Source organism: Leptonotus elevatus, chromosome 6 (assembly GCF_054856555.1).
Source record: "Leptonotus elevatus isolate MCC_2025b chromosome 6, RoL_Lele_1.0, whole genome shotgun sequence".
Lineage (NCBI taxonomy): Eukaryota > Metazoa > Chordata > Actinopteri > Syngnathiformes > Syngnathidae > Leptonotus > Leptonotus elevatus.
Window position 1 is genome coordinate 10,157,437 of NC_141244.1, and position 16,927 is coordinate 10,174,363.

Below are 16,927 nucleotides of genomic sequence, written 5' to 3' on the forward strand. Positions count from 1 at the left end.
TCTAGTAAGTTGTTAAAATGGCTTCCTCAGAGGCACAAACATATGCGCCCACTTTTTCTTCTCGCTGGAAGATCCCTCACTTACTAATAGTTGAAACAATTATTCCAATTATCTTTGGGTGAAGTCCTAAAAAAGCCTATTACTAAAGTTATGAAATAAGAAATTAAGGCTCATTAAAAATGATTATGTCACATTCAGTCAAATGCAACAAAAGTGACAGTGCTTCATAGTGCAGGTGAAGAATGGTCCAAAACACATTATGAAAGCAACTCCAGGAGAGATAAGACAGACCTTGCCGATGTCCACGTGCGCTAGATTTCATTGATTTAAAAGTATTCACGGTTATATTGAAAATATTCTTTCAGCTACTGTAGATGTGAAAAAGAGAAAATGTCTCGAGGCAGAAATGACACAAAACAATATCTTTTAAAAATAAATATGTTTAATAGTTACACTAGAAACAACAAAAAGAGTATTACTATTGTAAAAGAATTTACCGCACAAATAAATATATTAATGTGAAAATATACTAAAAAAAATTTGTGGCTGTACAAACTCAAGACAATTTTGTTCATTTAAATACAAAAAAAAAAAAAATGTTCTCATCAACTGAGGACTTGAGAGGCATTGGCTCTGACCCAGCTGATAGTCTTAGCGAACTCAGTCTCAGGACTTTAGTTTGAGGGTGGCATATCAGGACTTACTGCTGGCTCACATGGCTGATAAAGAACAGTTTTGCAACGGCTAGAAAAAGGGTCGTTGTGTAATTTGCCTCATTGAGCAGATTTTGCATCTCGTGCTGTACATGTCATGTTGCCTATTTGTAATAGCTTTCTAGTGTTTGCTTTTGTTTTACATACAGCACACTTATTTGAACTCTTGAAAGCGGGTTGACCTCATATGGTAACAGTTCAAACGCAAAGTTGACATTTACTTGTGACCGTGTCCTCCTGCTTCAACAAAATACTCGAGTGTCACTTGTGCTTGTCAAAAAAAAAAGCCAGAGAAAGTGCAGTGCCAGTTCACCACCCTGACACTAGAGCTCGCCCAGACAAGAATCGTCACACAATTGGGTCCGAGCTGAGCGGCAGCAGCAACTAGACTCCTTCAGTCCTGCATATGACGTGTCTGCGGGCAAGCAAGTGCAAAACCACATGTCCGCTGCCCGAGTCCCGCGTCCAAAATGAAAAGCACCTGTGCTGGTGCATCACACGCACATACTTGTGACTGGGGTTTCCATCGGTCAAATGCCCATTATGACCACTCCCTCCAACTCCAACCCCTCCGGAAACTTCACGCCCCCGTTTGGCTGGTGAGTAACATAGCTTGTTTAAAATCAGGAATGTCAGAGCTTTGTTTGCACCCCACAAAAAAAAAATCCACAGTCAAACTTGAAAGGCAGGGGAAACGAAAATCACTGTAACAATTAATATAAATATTATAATACAGAATACTGAACACATTCTATAAATTAAATGGAGTCTATTTGAAAAAGGGATATCCAGTAAGTATATACAGACAGTTAACAGGAACTTGCTCTGCTGTGGAGGCGTGGCTATTTCTTTGGAACACAGACAAAGTCATTAAATAGAAAAACAGTAAGGTTAGGGGGTTTCTAGACTGACCTGTCAGTTCATCTAGTCACTACCCTTTGTCGTGTATACCTACATTAATATCCCTTTTGCATGGTCTCAACACGTGTTGTCAAACTAACACAATTTCTAAATAAAAATACAAATAATGGGTTGTTCAATGTCAAATCACCCAGTAGGTTTAACCAAACAGATTTCGATTATAATGAAACTCGGCGTACTTGCATGACATCAAATCTCATATTTGAGGTCAATCGGGCCAGGGGTTTGAGAGGTTAGTAACCCTAACCCAATGTTCACAAAACAGGTACTGTTGCAAAATGAATTCAACAAGGATTCCAAATATTTAGTCATCTAGCCGATTACTGCATATTTTAGCAACTTGACCTGTTGACCTATAATTTGACCTTGAAATGGAACAGGTGATCTTAACTAAATTTTCCATAAAATGTGATCTCTCACGAGTTCTCTAAAACATATAAGTTTCATAGATGTATTATTTTTTAACAGCAATAAGGAGTGAAAGTATCCATGTCTTCAGAAAGTTGAACATGAATACTGAATACTTGTTGAATTCCCTTTTCAACAAATTTGGCGGGCCGTAGCTCCAGAACCCCTGTTCCGATTGACCTAAAATTAGAGATTTAGTGTTGTGCCGTCACTATCAACATGTACACCAAGTTTGACTAAAATCCAAATTTGCTTTGTAAAATGTTTCCGATTTTTATTTATTAATTTTTTTTTAGGTGATTTGGCACGGAACAACTCTAATAAACTGTGCATGTCAATAAAAAATATATTTTCCAACCCAAAAAAAAGTTATGTGATGGAGGCAGGACCAGACAGGTAGTGGTTCGATACCTTGAAACCCTGACAAAACTTTCTCTTTCAAGCTAGCATTAATGCTAACTCTGATCAAACTTACTTGGCAAACCTTCTTGGATCTTGCCATCGTCACTGAACTTCTATTTGGGAAGAAGGTCACATTATTCGTCACCACAGCACGTAACCTGTGTCAGCAGTTGTGTCATGCTATGTCGTTATATTCTCACATTAAGTGTAGTCGCTTCCTACAGTACAGACAAAACGTCTAATCGTGTCACAGAGGAGAACAAGTTCGGAAACCTGCCATACAGTTCAAGTGCCGCAGGTATCCCCATCGTTATTTTCAAATCCAGCTGCCCCCATTCGGGCCCTTCGGGCGAGTTCGGCTTTTGTCGCATCAATGGATGAAATTGTGGTCACCGAATTTTCCAGAAAGTCCGACGTATTTCAGGTTCATATCCACAGCAGACCAGCATCCAGTGAAGTCTTACATAAAATAAAGTATCTTCTCCCCAATTTTACGCAGGAGCTCTGTCACATTTCCCATTCACACGCTGACAGCGCATTCGTTTTAAATAGTAGCAGCAATACACACTGTTGATGTACTGTACTTGGAGTATACGCATATATATATATATATATTTATATATATATTAATAGCGCTAGGTGGAAAAGAGACAGTGGCAAGATCAGAATGCAGAACGTCCTGTCTTGCATTGTCCTTGAGTGTCCTTTCAGGGAATGCATCCTCAGATTTCAAAGTGCTGTGCCATAAACAATTCCTTCATAACAGTGTAGTCTGCACCTCCAGGTCTCACCTCCTCAGTTTGTCACATCTGCAGAAGAGGACAGAAATCTGGTTAAGTCTTTTGAGACAGGGTAGTTTCTATTGTCTTGCAAATACATAGTGCATGCAAATGAACATATTTCGAGACAAGGCAGAAAGAAAGGATGGAGCGTGAGAGGGATTTGGGTCTGGCTTGTATGGCTTTCTACCTTTTTGTTTAAACCTTCATGTCAATTGAGCATTGCTGGTGTCGGGCCAAAACCTTGTACCTCCAAAATCGTCACTTTTCAGGAAACCCCCCCCAAAAAACGACGTGAATTTTTTTTCCCAATCAATTAATATTGCATCATGAAAGAGAACAAGCCATTTTCAACACTTTTGATTGGTCAATAAATGACACCCACAAGTGTGGACTGACCAAAAGTATAGATTTTTGAAAAATATATTAAATTTGCCAAATTGTGACTTACGAGTTATTAACATGACGCCAGCGTCCCACCACCTCATAGACGTGTGTGGCTCTCTAAAGCCAGATCAGTGTGGGGGGCCCAGTGTGGGGGGCCCAGAGGTCATATAAGTGACTGGGTCACAGGAGGTCGTGTACCCTTGTTAACTCCAGGCTGCGGTCCGACTACCGCTCATTTTGGGTGCGTACCTCACGGAGGTGTGGGGATGACTGCATTTGGAGATGTGTAAATATTCTTCAAAATGGACAGTCAGGAATCTCAAAAGTATCTTTGCTTGAGTGACTTTGATAAATTACATTAAGCGCCATTCACGCTTGGCTGGTTTTAGCTATAAACTACGATCAGTCACGCGTAACTCCGTACGTTACGTTCAGGTCTGTATAATGTTCTTATTACTTGTTGAGGAGTTGACATTATTTACTGTGACTCACATTTTCAACTATCGCTATTCGTGGGATAGGAACCGGCCTGAACGAGAAAAGCAAAAATCTGTGAATAATTCATGCTCATTATACTTGCCATGACATTTTTTTTTGTTTTTTTTCCGTGAATAAGAGGAGGTTTTTGTGAATAATGGGGGATAGGTTCGCCTATGCCAAACTGCAAATATGCAAGGGTCCACTGTATAGTTTTGGATGACATCGGGAGAATAAGCAATTGGTGGACATGCACATGGCAAATGTTATCAGCATTTTCATCCACACATAAATGCATGCAAACGCTACAACACTCATGTAAATATACCCTTTGTGGCAACATGATTTTATTTGATTTGTTTATAATTTGGTGGAACCAAGCTATGATTGATGACTGAGGTTATGTTTATGCATGATTATGCATAACTGAGATTATGTTTATGCATGAATTGAATTTGAAAATCAGCAGAGAATACAGATAACAAGACACCAGATTCTTAATAATGATATAATAATTGACATAAAATGGAACTGGGATTGGAATTGTTGCGATTAAAAAATGATGAGTCTGAACATGAATAGCACACTTGTGCACCCACAATTCTATGCAACATATTTGAATTAAAATGACAAGTCACAATCAATGACCACAGCAATTAGTTTCAATGCTAATTAGAGTCTCAATAGCATTCGACAAGACAATGCAAGCACTGGGAAGAAGGAAACTGCAGCATTCATGTACAAATACAACACAACATCAAAAAGCAAGGGATGGCATGCTTAATTAAGCACATCGGCTGGTGAAGATCTAAATAGTCAGGAGAATTTTTTTTTTTCAAGGCAAGTTGTTTATCGTACGTATGGTAAACAAACCTGCAAGTTCTTTCGTTTAATTCAAGCTGCCTGGACTTGCAGTCTAATTGTGTGAATTTGCAGGAGCATTTACAGGTGAGAGGGTCCTGCACAAACAAGCGCTTTCTTCTCTCTGAACAAGGCGCACAGTGGCTGCAAGAGAAGCAAAAAGGAGAGACAAAAGAGAGAGAGAGAGAGAGAGATCTAAGCTACAGAGCGAATTTGGCAGAAAGGACAGACACAGACACTCATGCAAAATCCTGAATTCCCGCTTTTATCACATCCGAACCCCGCCCCTCATCGTCTCATTGATCAAGATTGTTGAGTGAAGAAAATGGATGCGCACGCAAGATTTGTATTTCAGCAGTTGGACTAATCCCGCAAATCTGGGATCCTTATAACAAGACGTATGTCTGACCTCCTTCAGTAGTGACACTAGTTCATACATGGTCACGACGTATATTTCTGTAAAATGACTGCCAGGCCATCTTCAATAAATTTATATCAGTCAATATAATTGTTTATTAGATTTAGTTATTTTTGTCTCAGTGAGTGACATACTTTATTTAAGGTGCTTGTACCAGTGTTATGTATTGATGCCCGCAACTTAAATACTTCCTGTTACCAATCAATCACCCACAGCTTTACTAATTAAACACCATATTATCAATATCATCTGCTAAATTTGTCACGGCTTTTGTCACGTATTACGGTATCAAAATTTTGAACGTACGTGTGCGCATGCGTGTTTGAGATGGGGGATTGAGGCTAATTCGTCTTTTTTACCTTTCACTTGATATAACAAAGACTATCTATCTACTTACGCTATCAATCTATGTATGTCTATCTATCTATCTATCGAGCTAGCTAGCTAGCTAGCTAGCTAGCTAGATAGCTATCCATTTCTCAATCTAGAGCAGGAATGGGGAATTGGGAGTGGCCCACAACCACACTCTTAATTTAGATAAATAAATATAAATACATCGTTTTTATGAGACAATTAATTTGATTTGACTTAATCAAAATACACATCTAAAAATGTATATCGTATTTTAGTATTGGAGTAATCCAAAAGTAATTAAAAGTACATGAATATTATGATACTCGGTTTACGTTGCTGACTACATTTTATACCAGGTAACTAGTAACTGTATCGGAATACATTTTTAAAGTAACCCTCCCAACCCTGTACATAACCTACAAAATATCCAATGAAAAGAAAGAGATCATACAGCGCTGATACTTGTAACAGGCATACAATGTTAATTAGGCTGAACTAGACATTGAAGTCGTCATGTTATCTGTTAAAGTGCTCTCCCCCAAGTTGCAAGGCCACAATTGAGACAAAACAAGGAACTAACTTGATATATTGCGCTTGTTTGGTGGATGTGGTGAGACTGTAAAGAGGAATGCTTTGTCTCACATCCAAGCATCGCGATCAATTCTATATCACCTTCGCAACCGTCTGTCTGAAAACAGATGCTTAATGACCCACAGCATTCTACTTATCAGTTAAACCCCAAGGCTACAAAAATCCATGCGGTGGATTTTTCTTCTATTTATATAAGACTTGACTGTTGCCTCTAAATACACCTATCATTGAAGACAAATGGAGACACGACAGAAGATAAGATGCACCGAAAGAGAAGCAAACAATTATCAGGGCAGGACAAAACAGAGCAGATGAGAGCATACGCGTTAAGAGATTTGATCACAGAAAACTTTTCCTTCATTTCTCTCCATTACCGCTGAAGTGAAATTCAAGTCGAACGAAGGGCATCCTGGCAGGTTGGCGCTGGGCAAAATCAATCAAATCAACAAGAAACTAATCAACCACTAGTGCATCTGCTTTCTCATCGAGTCTCGTCATTAGCCGGGCGGGATATTGATCCGAGTCGTGGAGGTGAAACAGGACGTACAGTATGTCCCTGTGACCAAAGATGGAATGAGTGCATCCTCTTTAGTAGCTGACTGCGCACCGAGACAGGCGAAGCTCAGGACACTTCAGCCTCACAACAAAAGGATTTGACTCCTTGGCTTCTAATACTTCCACTTTTAAGACGGCATCATACAAAACCGGCCACACGCTGCCCTTATCTGCTTTAAAAACCTGACCTAGTTAGAGGTGGGAAAGATGGATACATGTATATGTCACTGTATTAATAAATGCGTCTGCATGGATTGACTGTGAGAGGTGGAGTTTTATTTAAATATAGCTTGACCTATTGCTTATTCACCTTCATTTCTTTGCAGAGTATTTTTCTGCTTTGTCATTTAAGAAGGGAAGTCAGATGTGAATGATTTATGTGGACCTGTTCACGTGCTTGCACTCTAAATAACACACCGACCGACTGACTGATTTCAAGTCTGCCCACTGCTGCTGCGTGTCACAATCTGCGTTTCAAAACCTGACCTGAAAATCAAGCGATGACGGGGGAGTTATCGAAAGACGGTGATTTGTGTCGTCTGATTTAACCGACAAGGTCTCCGCTCATCACTCTTTTCATCCTCTATTTGCGGCGCTAGAAATAAAAATAGGTTAAGTGCCTGACACCTGTTGCTACAATTAGACTGGGAGGTAGTTGAGGGGTTAGATTTGTGCAACTGGAGTCATAGCGCAGACAGCAGCGGGTGGTCTGCAGGCTGCAGACGGTGCCTCTGTCACTCCCACTGTTACAGCCCAAAACCAACGCTGCCGTAAAAAAAAGACGAGTGACAGCCCAGAATACGGCATTGAAAAGTGCTACACGCGGATACAATATGAATTGGAAAGAGAGCCAATACCGGCGCCGATATTCAACATTTTGACAAATATCGTCACATGTCTTTAAAAAAAAAAAAATATGACAGACGATTATTCTTTGTAGATCAATCTAAAACTCTCTGCATCTTCTGTTTTTGTTTGAAATTAAAACTAAGATAAGTGAACATTTCATCAGATATTTGGACATTTTGGAAAACTTAATTTACTGTAGAAAACAATAGGGAGCTATTTAACAGTTTGGGTTTTCATTTGATTTTTAATGATATGCTGATGATCTTGGGAGCTCTCCTTGAGCTTTTTCTTAGAATTTCGAAACAAAGACGTCAATTGTTTAATATAAAAAAAAAATTTACAATTGCAAATCTGAAAAAATGTTGAACAAATATACGCCTAAAGACATTTCAACAAAGTTAATAGTTAAGATTATATTTATTTTGACAGCAATATTTTCCCTTTCAGTGAAAGTGAATATCGGCTCTAAATATTGGTTATCGGCATTTCTTGTCTACTACTTATCGGTAGGGCTGGGTTTAAAAAAATCAAATAATCGATATCAAATAGATTTTCCTTTTGGAGCCTAATATCAATTCATAAAAGCATGAATCGAGTATTTTAATATGTCTTTTTCTTATAAATTCATTAAAAAAATAGAATTTTAAAGGCCTTTTTTTTTTATCTTACAGTTTTCTTGAAATATACTGTTCACGTGAATTTAAAAGTATTTTCTTACATTTATGAAAGACCTGACTTATTGCACTTTAAGACAATTCAAAATGTTTTTAATTTATATTTTAAATTATTTAATTTGAATTCTGAAAATATTTTGATGATCTCATCCTTGCTTATGTCAATGTTTGTGTAGCACATAAGTAATTTATAATTATAATTTAACCAGTTTACTGCCGCCATAAAATTTAATTTAGAATTAATTGTTTGGGGAGTTTTTATCATGTCCTTGATAATTAACAGGAATTGTCCACAATCAATATCGGATTAAAGTGAAGTGAATCGAATCAAATCAGAAAAAAAATAGAATCAAACTAAACTCGAAAATTTGAATCAATGCCCAGCCCTACTTTATCGGTATCAAAATGGAGAGCGCTGCTTTGTTGGAACCAGTGGAGGCGCTGTTGATTCATTTGCAATGTGTTTGGGCTCTTAAGAAGAATGCCATGATCAGGGAAGTTGAGCTCAAGTGCATCCATGCATACCTCCACGAGGACACAGCGTTCCGAACAATCAATCAGGGAAATTAAGACAATTGCCCATCCCTAACGTCTAACACAAAAGAAGCTTAAGAGCGCACTTGGCCTGGATTGCATCAGTTGGAATGCCTAAATTGTAGCACTAAGGCTGGACATGTCACTTTTTGATCAACCAAAATATGTCCTAAATATGCTTCCTGACAAAGTGAAAGAAACTATTGCGATGTTTCCCAACATTTACTGGGTCAAGGCAGCCATTTGACATTAGAAAAATCTCACGGCACACCACAAACAAAAATGTCACAATACTTTAAGCATGACTGAAGTAATGGTGATCTCGTCTCAATTTACTCACAACCTGACTAAGTGATGAACACAAAGCTGATATACTCGCAGGAGGCCATGACTTAAAGGCAACAGGTGGATAAACATCATTATTGCACCTTCTGCCATCTAATGGAGGAGCATTCAATGTCTATCACATTTAAAAAGTTGAAATTGGAATTATTTCCATTATTTTGTTGTATTATGTCAATGCTAGACGGTACCATTCATTAATCTTTGGCCAAACTATATGACGCAGTGGGGAAAATATGTGTGTCTGCTTTTCTTCTAGCGCAAGAAGACATCCAAGCAAAATCATAGAGCTTTAGAAAAAAATCTTCAACCAACCCGTAATATCCCTCGACACACACACACACATAAACACACGCACACACACAACGTACTTACTATTCTTTCTTTGCTTGAATTTCAGGCTTTAGTCTAAAATGAAAAACAACATGTACAAATGTGATTTTTGTTTTTTCTCTCACGATGAAATTGAATAAAAATGTAGACTCTCACCTGCAGTCACACTTTTGATGCTCCGTGAAGCTCAACTGAATTTTATGTTGCGTAACCATCGATCTGATCCGCATTACCTTGGGGGGAAAAAAAAAAACAGGACATGACAAAGAAATGAGTAAGCTTAGCGATATCAACTGTTCCACAAGGTTGCTTCCACGTGTGTAAACCCGATGACCTCGCCACTCCCCAATGGAAAGACTTGAAGACGCGAATGTCTGCGTAATCACGCTTTCCGATACTTCTTCGACCATCTTGCATGCCAAATTGCTAGCGTGTTCAGAAGCCGGAGAGGCTTTGACCACACGGACATGATTGTAAACATTACGGCCAAGTAAACAGCATATTTGAAATGCCATGTGTTGCTGCTTCACTTTCTCTGCTCTGCAGAGGTGGCAAAAATCCAGGTCCAGAAAGTAAAAACCCTGCCACAGTTTGGCTTTAGCCCCTGATGCTAGCTAGCTGGCTAGCTAGCTCCCTAGCAGGTAAACAAGCACCATGGGAGCAAGCTAGGGAGTTAGCTAGCTAGCAACTGAGGCTAAAGCCAAACTGTGCCAGGGTTTTTACTTTAGGGACCTGGATTTGCCACCTCTGCTGATCTGAAGAAAAGCTGTCGCCCCGGTCTGATACATTTCCACATTAAAAGTAATTTAAGTAATATGCAAAAAAAATATGTTCTATCACATCAACGTACATTTAAAAATATATATATATAATCGTAGGCCTAGTGAAGGTCTAGTAATGGCTAATGATATTATATAGGTTGGGCTAGAGGAGAAGAACTTTGTAAATATAGTAATAGGTGGTAGGCTTTCGAAGCGTGGTCTCTCTAGTGCTTCAAAATGTGTACTTCGAACTTAGGTCATTGCATTCTATTAACTCGTAAATGGCAAAAAATATATACACACTGTCCCTTTAAATTAGCTAAAACTGACCATTACTTTATTTTATCCCAAAAACGTATAAACATGTTCCATTTTAAAAACATATTTATGTTTTTGTTTTAATGTTTTTTTTTTTTTAATGCTAGAGCTTACAGAAGGCTTTGATGCAGCCTCTGACCTGAAGAGGTCGCTTAAAGCAATGGTAGTTATTACAAAAAACGGCTAGCAGGTGGCAGAAGAGTATAAGAGACTGCTTTCAACCGTTTTGTGAACAATGATGAAACTTAGCTATATTCTAATGTTAATTGCTGCAAAACGGAAACAGGTGTAAATGTACTTTTTTCCTGATGAAAGAAGAGACTGGTCAAAATCCAGTAAAACAGCCGGGAGCGAAGGGGGTTGCTTCAGTGAAAGTTGCTGGGAGTGAATGAGTTAATGGTGAAGTCAACCCCCCCAAAAATTATTAACAATAATATCTTGTGTGTGCCACCACTAATCTAAACACGATATTCTAATATTGCATTTGTGGAATATGAATTAAGCAGCAAAATCCAGCCATTTTTACCCATCTCAGGGGGCGGCCATTTTGCCACTTGCTGTCAAGTGAAAATGCCATCACAGTTGCTCAGGTAACAACCAATCACAGCTCAGCTCCAGAAAAACAGGTAAGCTGTGATTGGTTGTCCTCACTGATGAGCAGTGTTGGGTTTAATTGTCATCATCATCAGTTGAGTAAAAAGTCCATAACAACCCACAACACAAACACTCTGCGTCATTGACCAAACGGACATTTTAGGTGTGTCCATCCTTGACTCACTTGTAGCGTAACATTGCGGGTTTCAGATGGCACGCACTCCATGGCCTCATCATTGCAGCAGCCTCCACACCGGGTGAGCACTACACAGGAAGGGATGTAGGTGTGTTCCGTGTCTTCCGGATACTCCTGGGAGATGTCCACAAGCATTTCCCTGGGCTGGCACCGACTCTTCAAGATGACATCTGTGAGTTGGATAACTGAAACACAGGGCAAATTCATTTTCAATACTACAATAATGATGATCATTTTTACTGCCATTGGCTATGCTGTGAGATTCTCAACCCCGGATATCACTATGGAGAGCTAACATCTCGTACCTGTGACCATTTCAACTGTCACGCTACATTGCTTGGCCTAGTCTGTGCTGCAGGGAATTTGGGTGCGCTCAGTAATCGACTCGCGACTGTTGCGTTGGTACGTCGTGTGATTTCTTTATTATTGCAATCCCTTGAGCAAAAAACGACAATGGTCGGACATATATGTGCAATATTAATTCACATGTATAGCAGAATGTATGGTGTTCCACAGGGTTCAATTCTGGGGCCTCTGCTGTTTTCGTTGTATTTCTATCTTCAAAAATAGCGGCGCTATTGGAGCTTTTTTAGGCTTTGGAATTGGTTTTAGTACATCCCTTGTTGTTAAATGTTAAGGCGATATGTAGACTCGGTCATACCTCCCTGCTTTTCCATCCCAGCAGCCGAGAATAATCCACCCAGCAGTCCACCCGACTGAGCCCCCGGCGACCCCTTTTGCCCAAACTTCTGACCTCTGCTTGGTCAGAGCGGCCTCACCTCAGGCACTGCGGCGCCACAGGTCATGTCTGACATGTGACCCAATAAGCCCTGTGTTGGCTGAGTATGCGGAATAATGCCAGTGACTTAAATGAGAGTCAATGAGCTAACTGTTTTTAGTTTATGCTCATGACGCCTACATGGTCCCTTGAGATCCTAATTGATGAATCCACTCAAATTGAATGACTGCGCCAGTCACTAATTCAAAACGCTGACCTCAATGACCCACCAAGGATGTCTCGAATAAGCTCAACGTTTGCTCGCCAGCCACCAAAGCCATACTGCAAAAACCCAGCGGTTGTTCTCGTCAATCTGACAGGTGGCGCGATAGCGTTTGAAGAGGAGCAAGAAGTCTGCCACCTGTGTGCTCTTGAACTTCACCAAACTGACACTATCACCCCAATAACAATCGCGCGACCCTGTGCTCAGAGATGATGTCGGTGTCTACATCCATCACCATTGAAAGGGTTCAACCTTGGCCTAAGCGCAACAGCGTTACTGTCAAACAAACAAGCATATGACAATGAGCCAAGGCTGACTGCAGATGTATTGGCTGGCCAGCTGCTTCGTTCAAATGAAGCCACACTAACTTCCTGACAATGCAAATTATTACAGATATCCCGGCAGTGTAATCTGCACCTCTTTTATTGGGACTCCAAAGTCCCAAGTCAGACCTTTAACCATCCTGGGAACTTTGACTGTCTCTTCTAAAGAGAAAGGGGAAATACTATATTTAGGATTTAAAACAAAGCTTTATACGCACATATTTAAACACTACATGTATATATAATCATATATGAAGAATTTATGAAGATACAAATGTTCATTATACGTCCACTAGGTGGCCTTATGCTCGTCTGACCTTATTGCAGATGATCGAACTGACATTTCAATAATAAGAAATGGAAAACTTACCTTCATTTTTACTCTTATCCACTCCCTTGTTAATGCTGGCAGTCTGCAAGAGATGCACAGGAGCACACGTGTGTCATTTTAAAACAAGTGCAGCACATGAATATGATTGAATCAACCTTGATAGTAAGCCTATATTTCCCTTTTTCAACACATATCAGCATATTAGCTATAACACAGTCACGTTGCCAAACCGTAAAAGGCGTTTCTACTAGTAGGTATTATTCTCTATTATCCTGTATCTGTGTTTGCTCACGTGGGCAAACCTTTTTTTCTTTCTTTTTTTTTTTCTCCGTGAGTGAAGGTGACGTGCACGGCTGCATCATCCGTTTACCTCATGTGGCTGCTGCAATTGGCCGAAGGTATTGCGTGAGAAATTCCGTGTGGGAAACGTGGTGTGAAGGAGGCTGGCACCCTGCTGGGAGGCCGGCCACGTGAAACCGAACCTCTCGGTGTCCACTTATGCCAGATCACCGTGAGAGAAAAAAAAAAAGACTGGGACTGAACTCTTGGGTTGAAAGCTGAGTGACTGGATTTAATAATTTTGCGCGTATGAACTCGTCTCATCAATCAAGCATTTACATGTCTGTGTAATGTCTCCGTTCAGAGTAGATGATGATTGAGGTTCGAATCTAAATTGTATGGTCTTGCTCGGGATCGTGTGTTGCCTTTTTATTGCTGTTTTAAATCATTTCAGCCTGCATGAGTCTTGCCTCAAGACGGTCCCTGGTTCGATTCCAACGTAGCACCTGATTTGGTGGGGGGTTGTGTTGTTCCCTCCTTCTTTGTATCTTCTCCTACTACGTGTGCTGTCCGGTAGGTTCTCCGGTCCCCCCCCCCCCCCCCCCAACAACTAAACAAACACACGTAGGTTATATTTGTAGTTCCTTGACCAAGGCAACAAGGTTGCTGGGAGGAGTTTAATCCAGAGAATAATTTTCGCTGTGTTATTATTGCATATGTGGCAAATATGTCGAAATATTTTATATCAAGCCTTGCATAATGGTCGCATACGCATCTCGCCGGTGACGAGGCACATATTATGCCACAGCTGACGTTATAAATTACATTCGTTTCCATTGAAGCAATTTCCTCAAGTTACAAATAGAATCACTTTTTTAATTGACGAAATGGGGAGCCCATGCCAAACAAATTCGAAGAAATACGTTCGACTTCCTTGAGACTTTCTCGCAACATGCGCCAATTAAACGTTGTCAATTTGTCAAGTAGTTATTAATCAATTAAAGTAAGAGGAAACTCACCTTTACAGTGGATAGGTGAAGAACCGCTGCCAAGAGAATTTGTACCAAACTAAAAACAAAGTTCATGATTGTAACTCCACAATAGTCTAAAAATCCCAGGGGTCGATTAAAAATAATTAAAATAATAATAATAATAACAAAATACTTAAAAATAACAAAATAAATAAAAAAGGAGCAAACAGTCTAAAGAGGAAAAAAGAATATTTTAAAAACCCGCGGCAAATCTTTGCTATAGTGAAAGCGAATCCATAATATGTTCCGGGCGCATGTGTCACGCTGTCGTCTCCTCGCTGCAACACTCCGCAGGAAATGTTACGATCCGACAGTCATCGCTCATCCGCGGACAAAGACGCTGGGATGGGGTCTGAAATCCACACGGGAACAGATCGCTCCTCCACATACGTTCAACTCAGCTCAGCAACTTTACGCGCCGGTTGTCTTGCTCCCACGACAGCATGAAGGAGTGTGGCAGTCAGGGAAGTGGTTGTCGGGAGAAAGTGATCCAATTCCCTCTTTTCTTCACGCCTGTCGTCGTTCCTTACTTAGCCAAAGCCGCGGTCTTCGCCTGTTGTGTGTGCGCTTGTTTTGTTTCTTTATTCACCGGTTCAGCTCAGCTGTACCAGCTTGTCTAGCGTCCTAACTGCTCTAAGGTGCTTGGAGCCGGGTTGCAATGCTTATTAATAAAGGTGCAGCAGCATCGGCGAGCAGAAGGCTCGTGAAGGAGGCGGGGCAACGGAAGCAGCCAATAACAGCAGGGAGGCTTGATCTGGCCTGATATCATTGATGAAACCATTATTCCACACATCAATAGTTGTCTAAAGCGGACACAGTTATTGGCACGATTAAGAATATCCTGGTCACGTAAAAACTTCTTTTTTTTTTAAGTGAATGCAACTTGTGTTAGATTTGTTAAAAATTGAATGAAAAGTATTTGCTAGGGATGTTTGATACCACTTTTTCCCCCAGACCAATAGCAGTACAAGGATTCAACTCTTGAGTAGTCACTGATGCCAATACAAAGTACCGATACCACTGTTTTGAAACATAACCCCCCAGAAAGACCCATACATCCCAATTAAGCATTTTCCTCAAATTGCATCAAATTAAAGGCAATATTCTGCTGTTCCAATTTCTAGTTCATGATGATAAAACAGACACAAGAGGACCGTATCAGCCACCATAGCGAATACAGATACCTTGAAATAAAGCTGGGTATCGGCCTGGTACACATACCTGTTATCAGTACTCACCTTTCCTTTAGGCAATGTCTTTGTTTAGTAAAATTTTTCATATCACTGACAATATTGGAGAAAACAAAATGAAGCATTCAACGACATCCTGGTAACTTTGGATCTACAGCGCTATTAACAAAAACAATTGATATGCATCGGAAGGAGTATGAACACCTTTGGACTAGGATTTTTCTTCAAATGCACAAAATAATGGCAATAGGAAAGAAAAATTCTTACCACCATTTTATGCTGTATTGCGTCTGTGTGTCATTACGAGCTTATAAATACCAAATAAGCATATTTACGAATGCTTTTGGCCTGAACTTATCCCTTCCAACATGTTCACGAACTCTTTGTTGTTGCTACAAACTTTTATTTCACTTTTTTAAAAAAAGCGAAAGAATGTATCATTTAAGTACATTTCTTATTTTTAAATTCCATGACAGCGAATGTGTTCATGCAAGCATTTTAGGCAAAAACACAGCCTGCTGTCACAAAACCTCGAGAAACTCTCAACACACACACACATTGGTTAACTCAATTTAAGCTCTATTTTTTTTTTTTTAAAGTTTGTTTTAGCAAGCTGACCTTTCATTTTGAGGATGCGTCAACTAACATTTGTGTGACGTGCTTCCATTCAAAATAGTGCAAGCATTTTATTACAGAGATGGTTCAGTGCGCCAGTAAAACTACTCCACATAGTTTCCATGGTTCCTGGCCCACTTGTCTTGCTGCTTCGTGTGTGTGTGCATCGGCTGTCCTTCGGCCTTGAGTGAACGCTCTAGATCAGTACAAAAACCTCTCTCTCTCTCTTTCTCAAGAACCAAACCTTGACTCTTTTCATCAAGACAATTATCGATGATTTACGCAGTTGTTTTATTGGCTGTACGCAAATGCTCACAAATTGAGACCGTAAATAAGCTGTAAAACCAGGGGTGTGCAGAGGGTGGGGCCATTGGGGCTGTGGCCCCCGGCATCCACAGACCCACCTTCCCCCACCCAATGGTCAACAGAAATGTATCTGGGTCATGTATGTCGCCGATTGAGAATAGATTAACTCATTCACTGCCACTGACGGCTATAAACGTCAAAAATTAATTTGAACTATTTCAATTGTTTTAATATTTTTTCCCCACTTTTGTTAACGAGAGTATGAAAACCTAGGGAAAAAAATATTGTATATTTAGACCAGATATAAAATTTTTGAAGTCATGTGATTAATTACAGTTAACAAAATGTAATCTTCTGACGCCCTAATTTTTTAATAATCTTTTC

At 39.9% G+C, this 16,927-nt stretch overlaps 1 protein-coding gene across 1 annotated transcript; it reads right to left on the bottom strand.

The window, feature by feature from the left end:
• Positions 1-466: 466 nt before the first annotated feature.
• On the bottom strand, positions 467-15,079 carry vegfaa (vascular endothelial growth factor Aa). Its single transcript, XM_086079385.1, has 7 exons — positions 14,421-15,079; positions 13,162-13,204; positions 11,456-11,652; positions 9,755-9,831; positions 9,641-9,673; positions 4,961-5,092; positions 467-3,253 (listed from the first exon to the last, which is right to left on the bottom strand). Exons 1-7 carry the CDS (start codon positions 14,484-14,486, stop codon positions 3,232-3,234), a joined length of 570 nt encoding a protein of 189 aa, XP_085935511.1. The 5' UTR covers positions 14,487-15,079; the 3' UTR covers positions 467-3,231.
• Between the last annotated feature and the right edge of the window lie 1,848 nt (positions 15,080-16,927).

Bases quoted from the DNA above. Each gene is read 5' to 3' on its own strand.
- vegfaa (XM_086079385.1), bottom strand. From the start codon at position 14,486: ATGAACTTTGTTTTTAGTTTGGTACAAATTCTCTTGGCAGCGGTTCTT. The intron at 13,205-14,420 runs GTGAGTTTCCTC...CATCTCTTGCAG, and splicing joins TTCACCTATCCACTGTAAAG to ACTGCCAGCATTAACAAGGG. The intron at 9,674-9,754 runs GTGAGAGTCTAC...TTTTCATTTTAG, and splicing joins CATCAAAAGTGTGACTGCAG to ACTAAAGCCTGAAATTCAAG.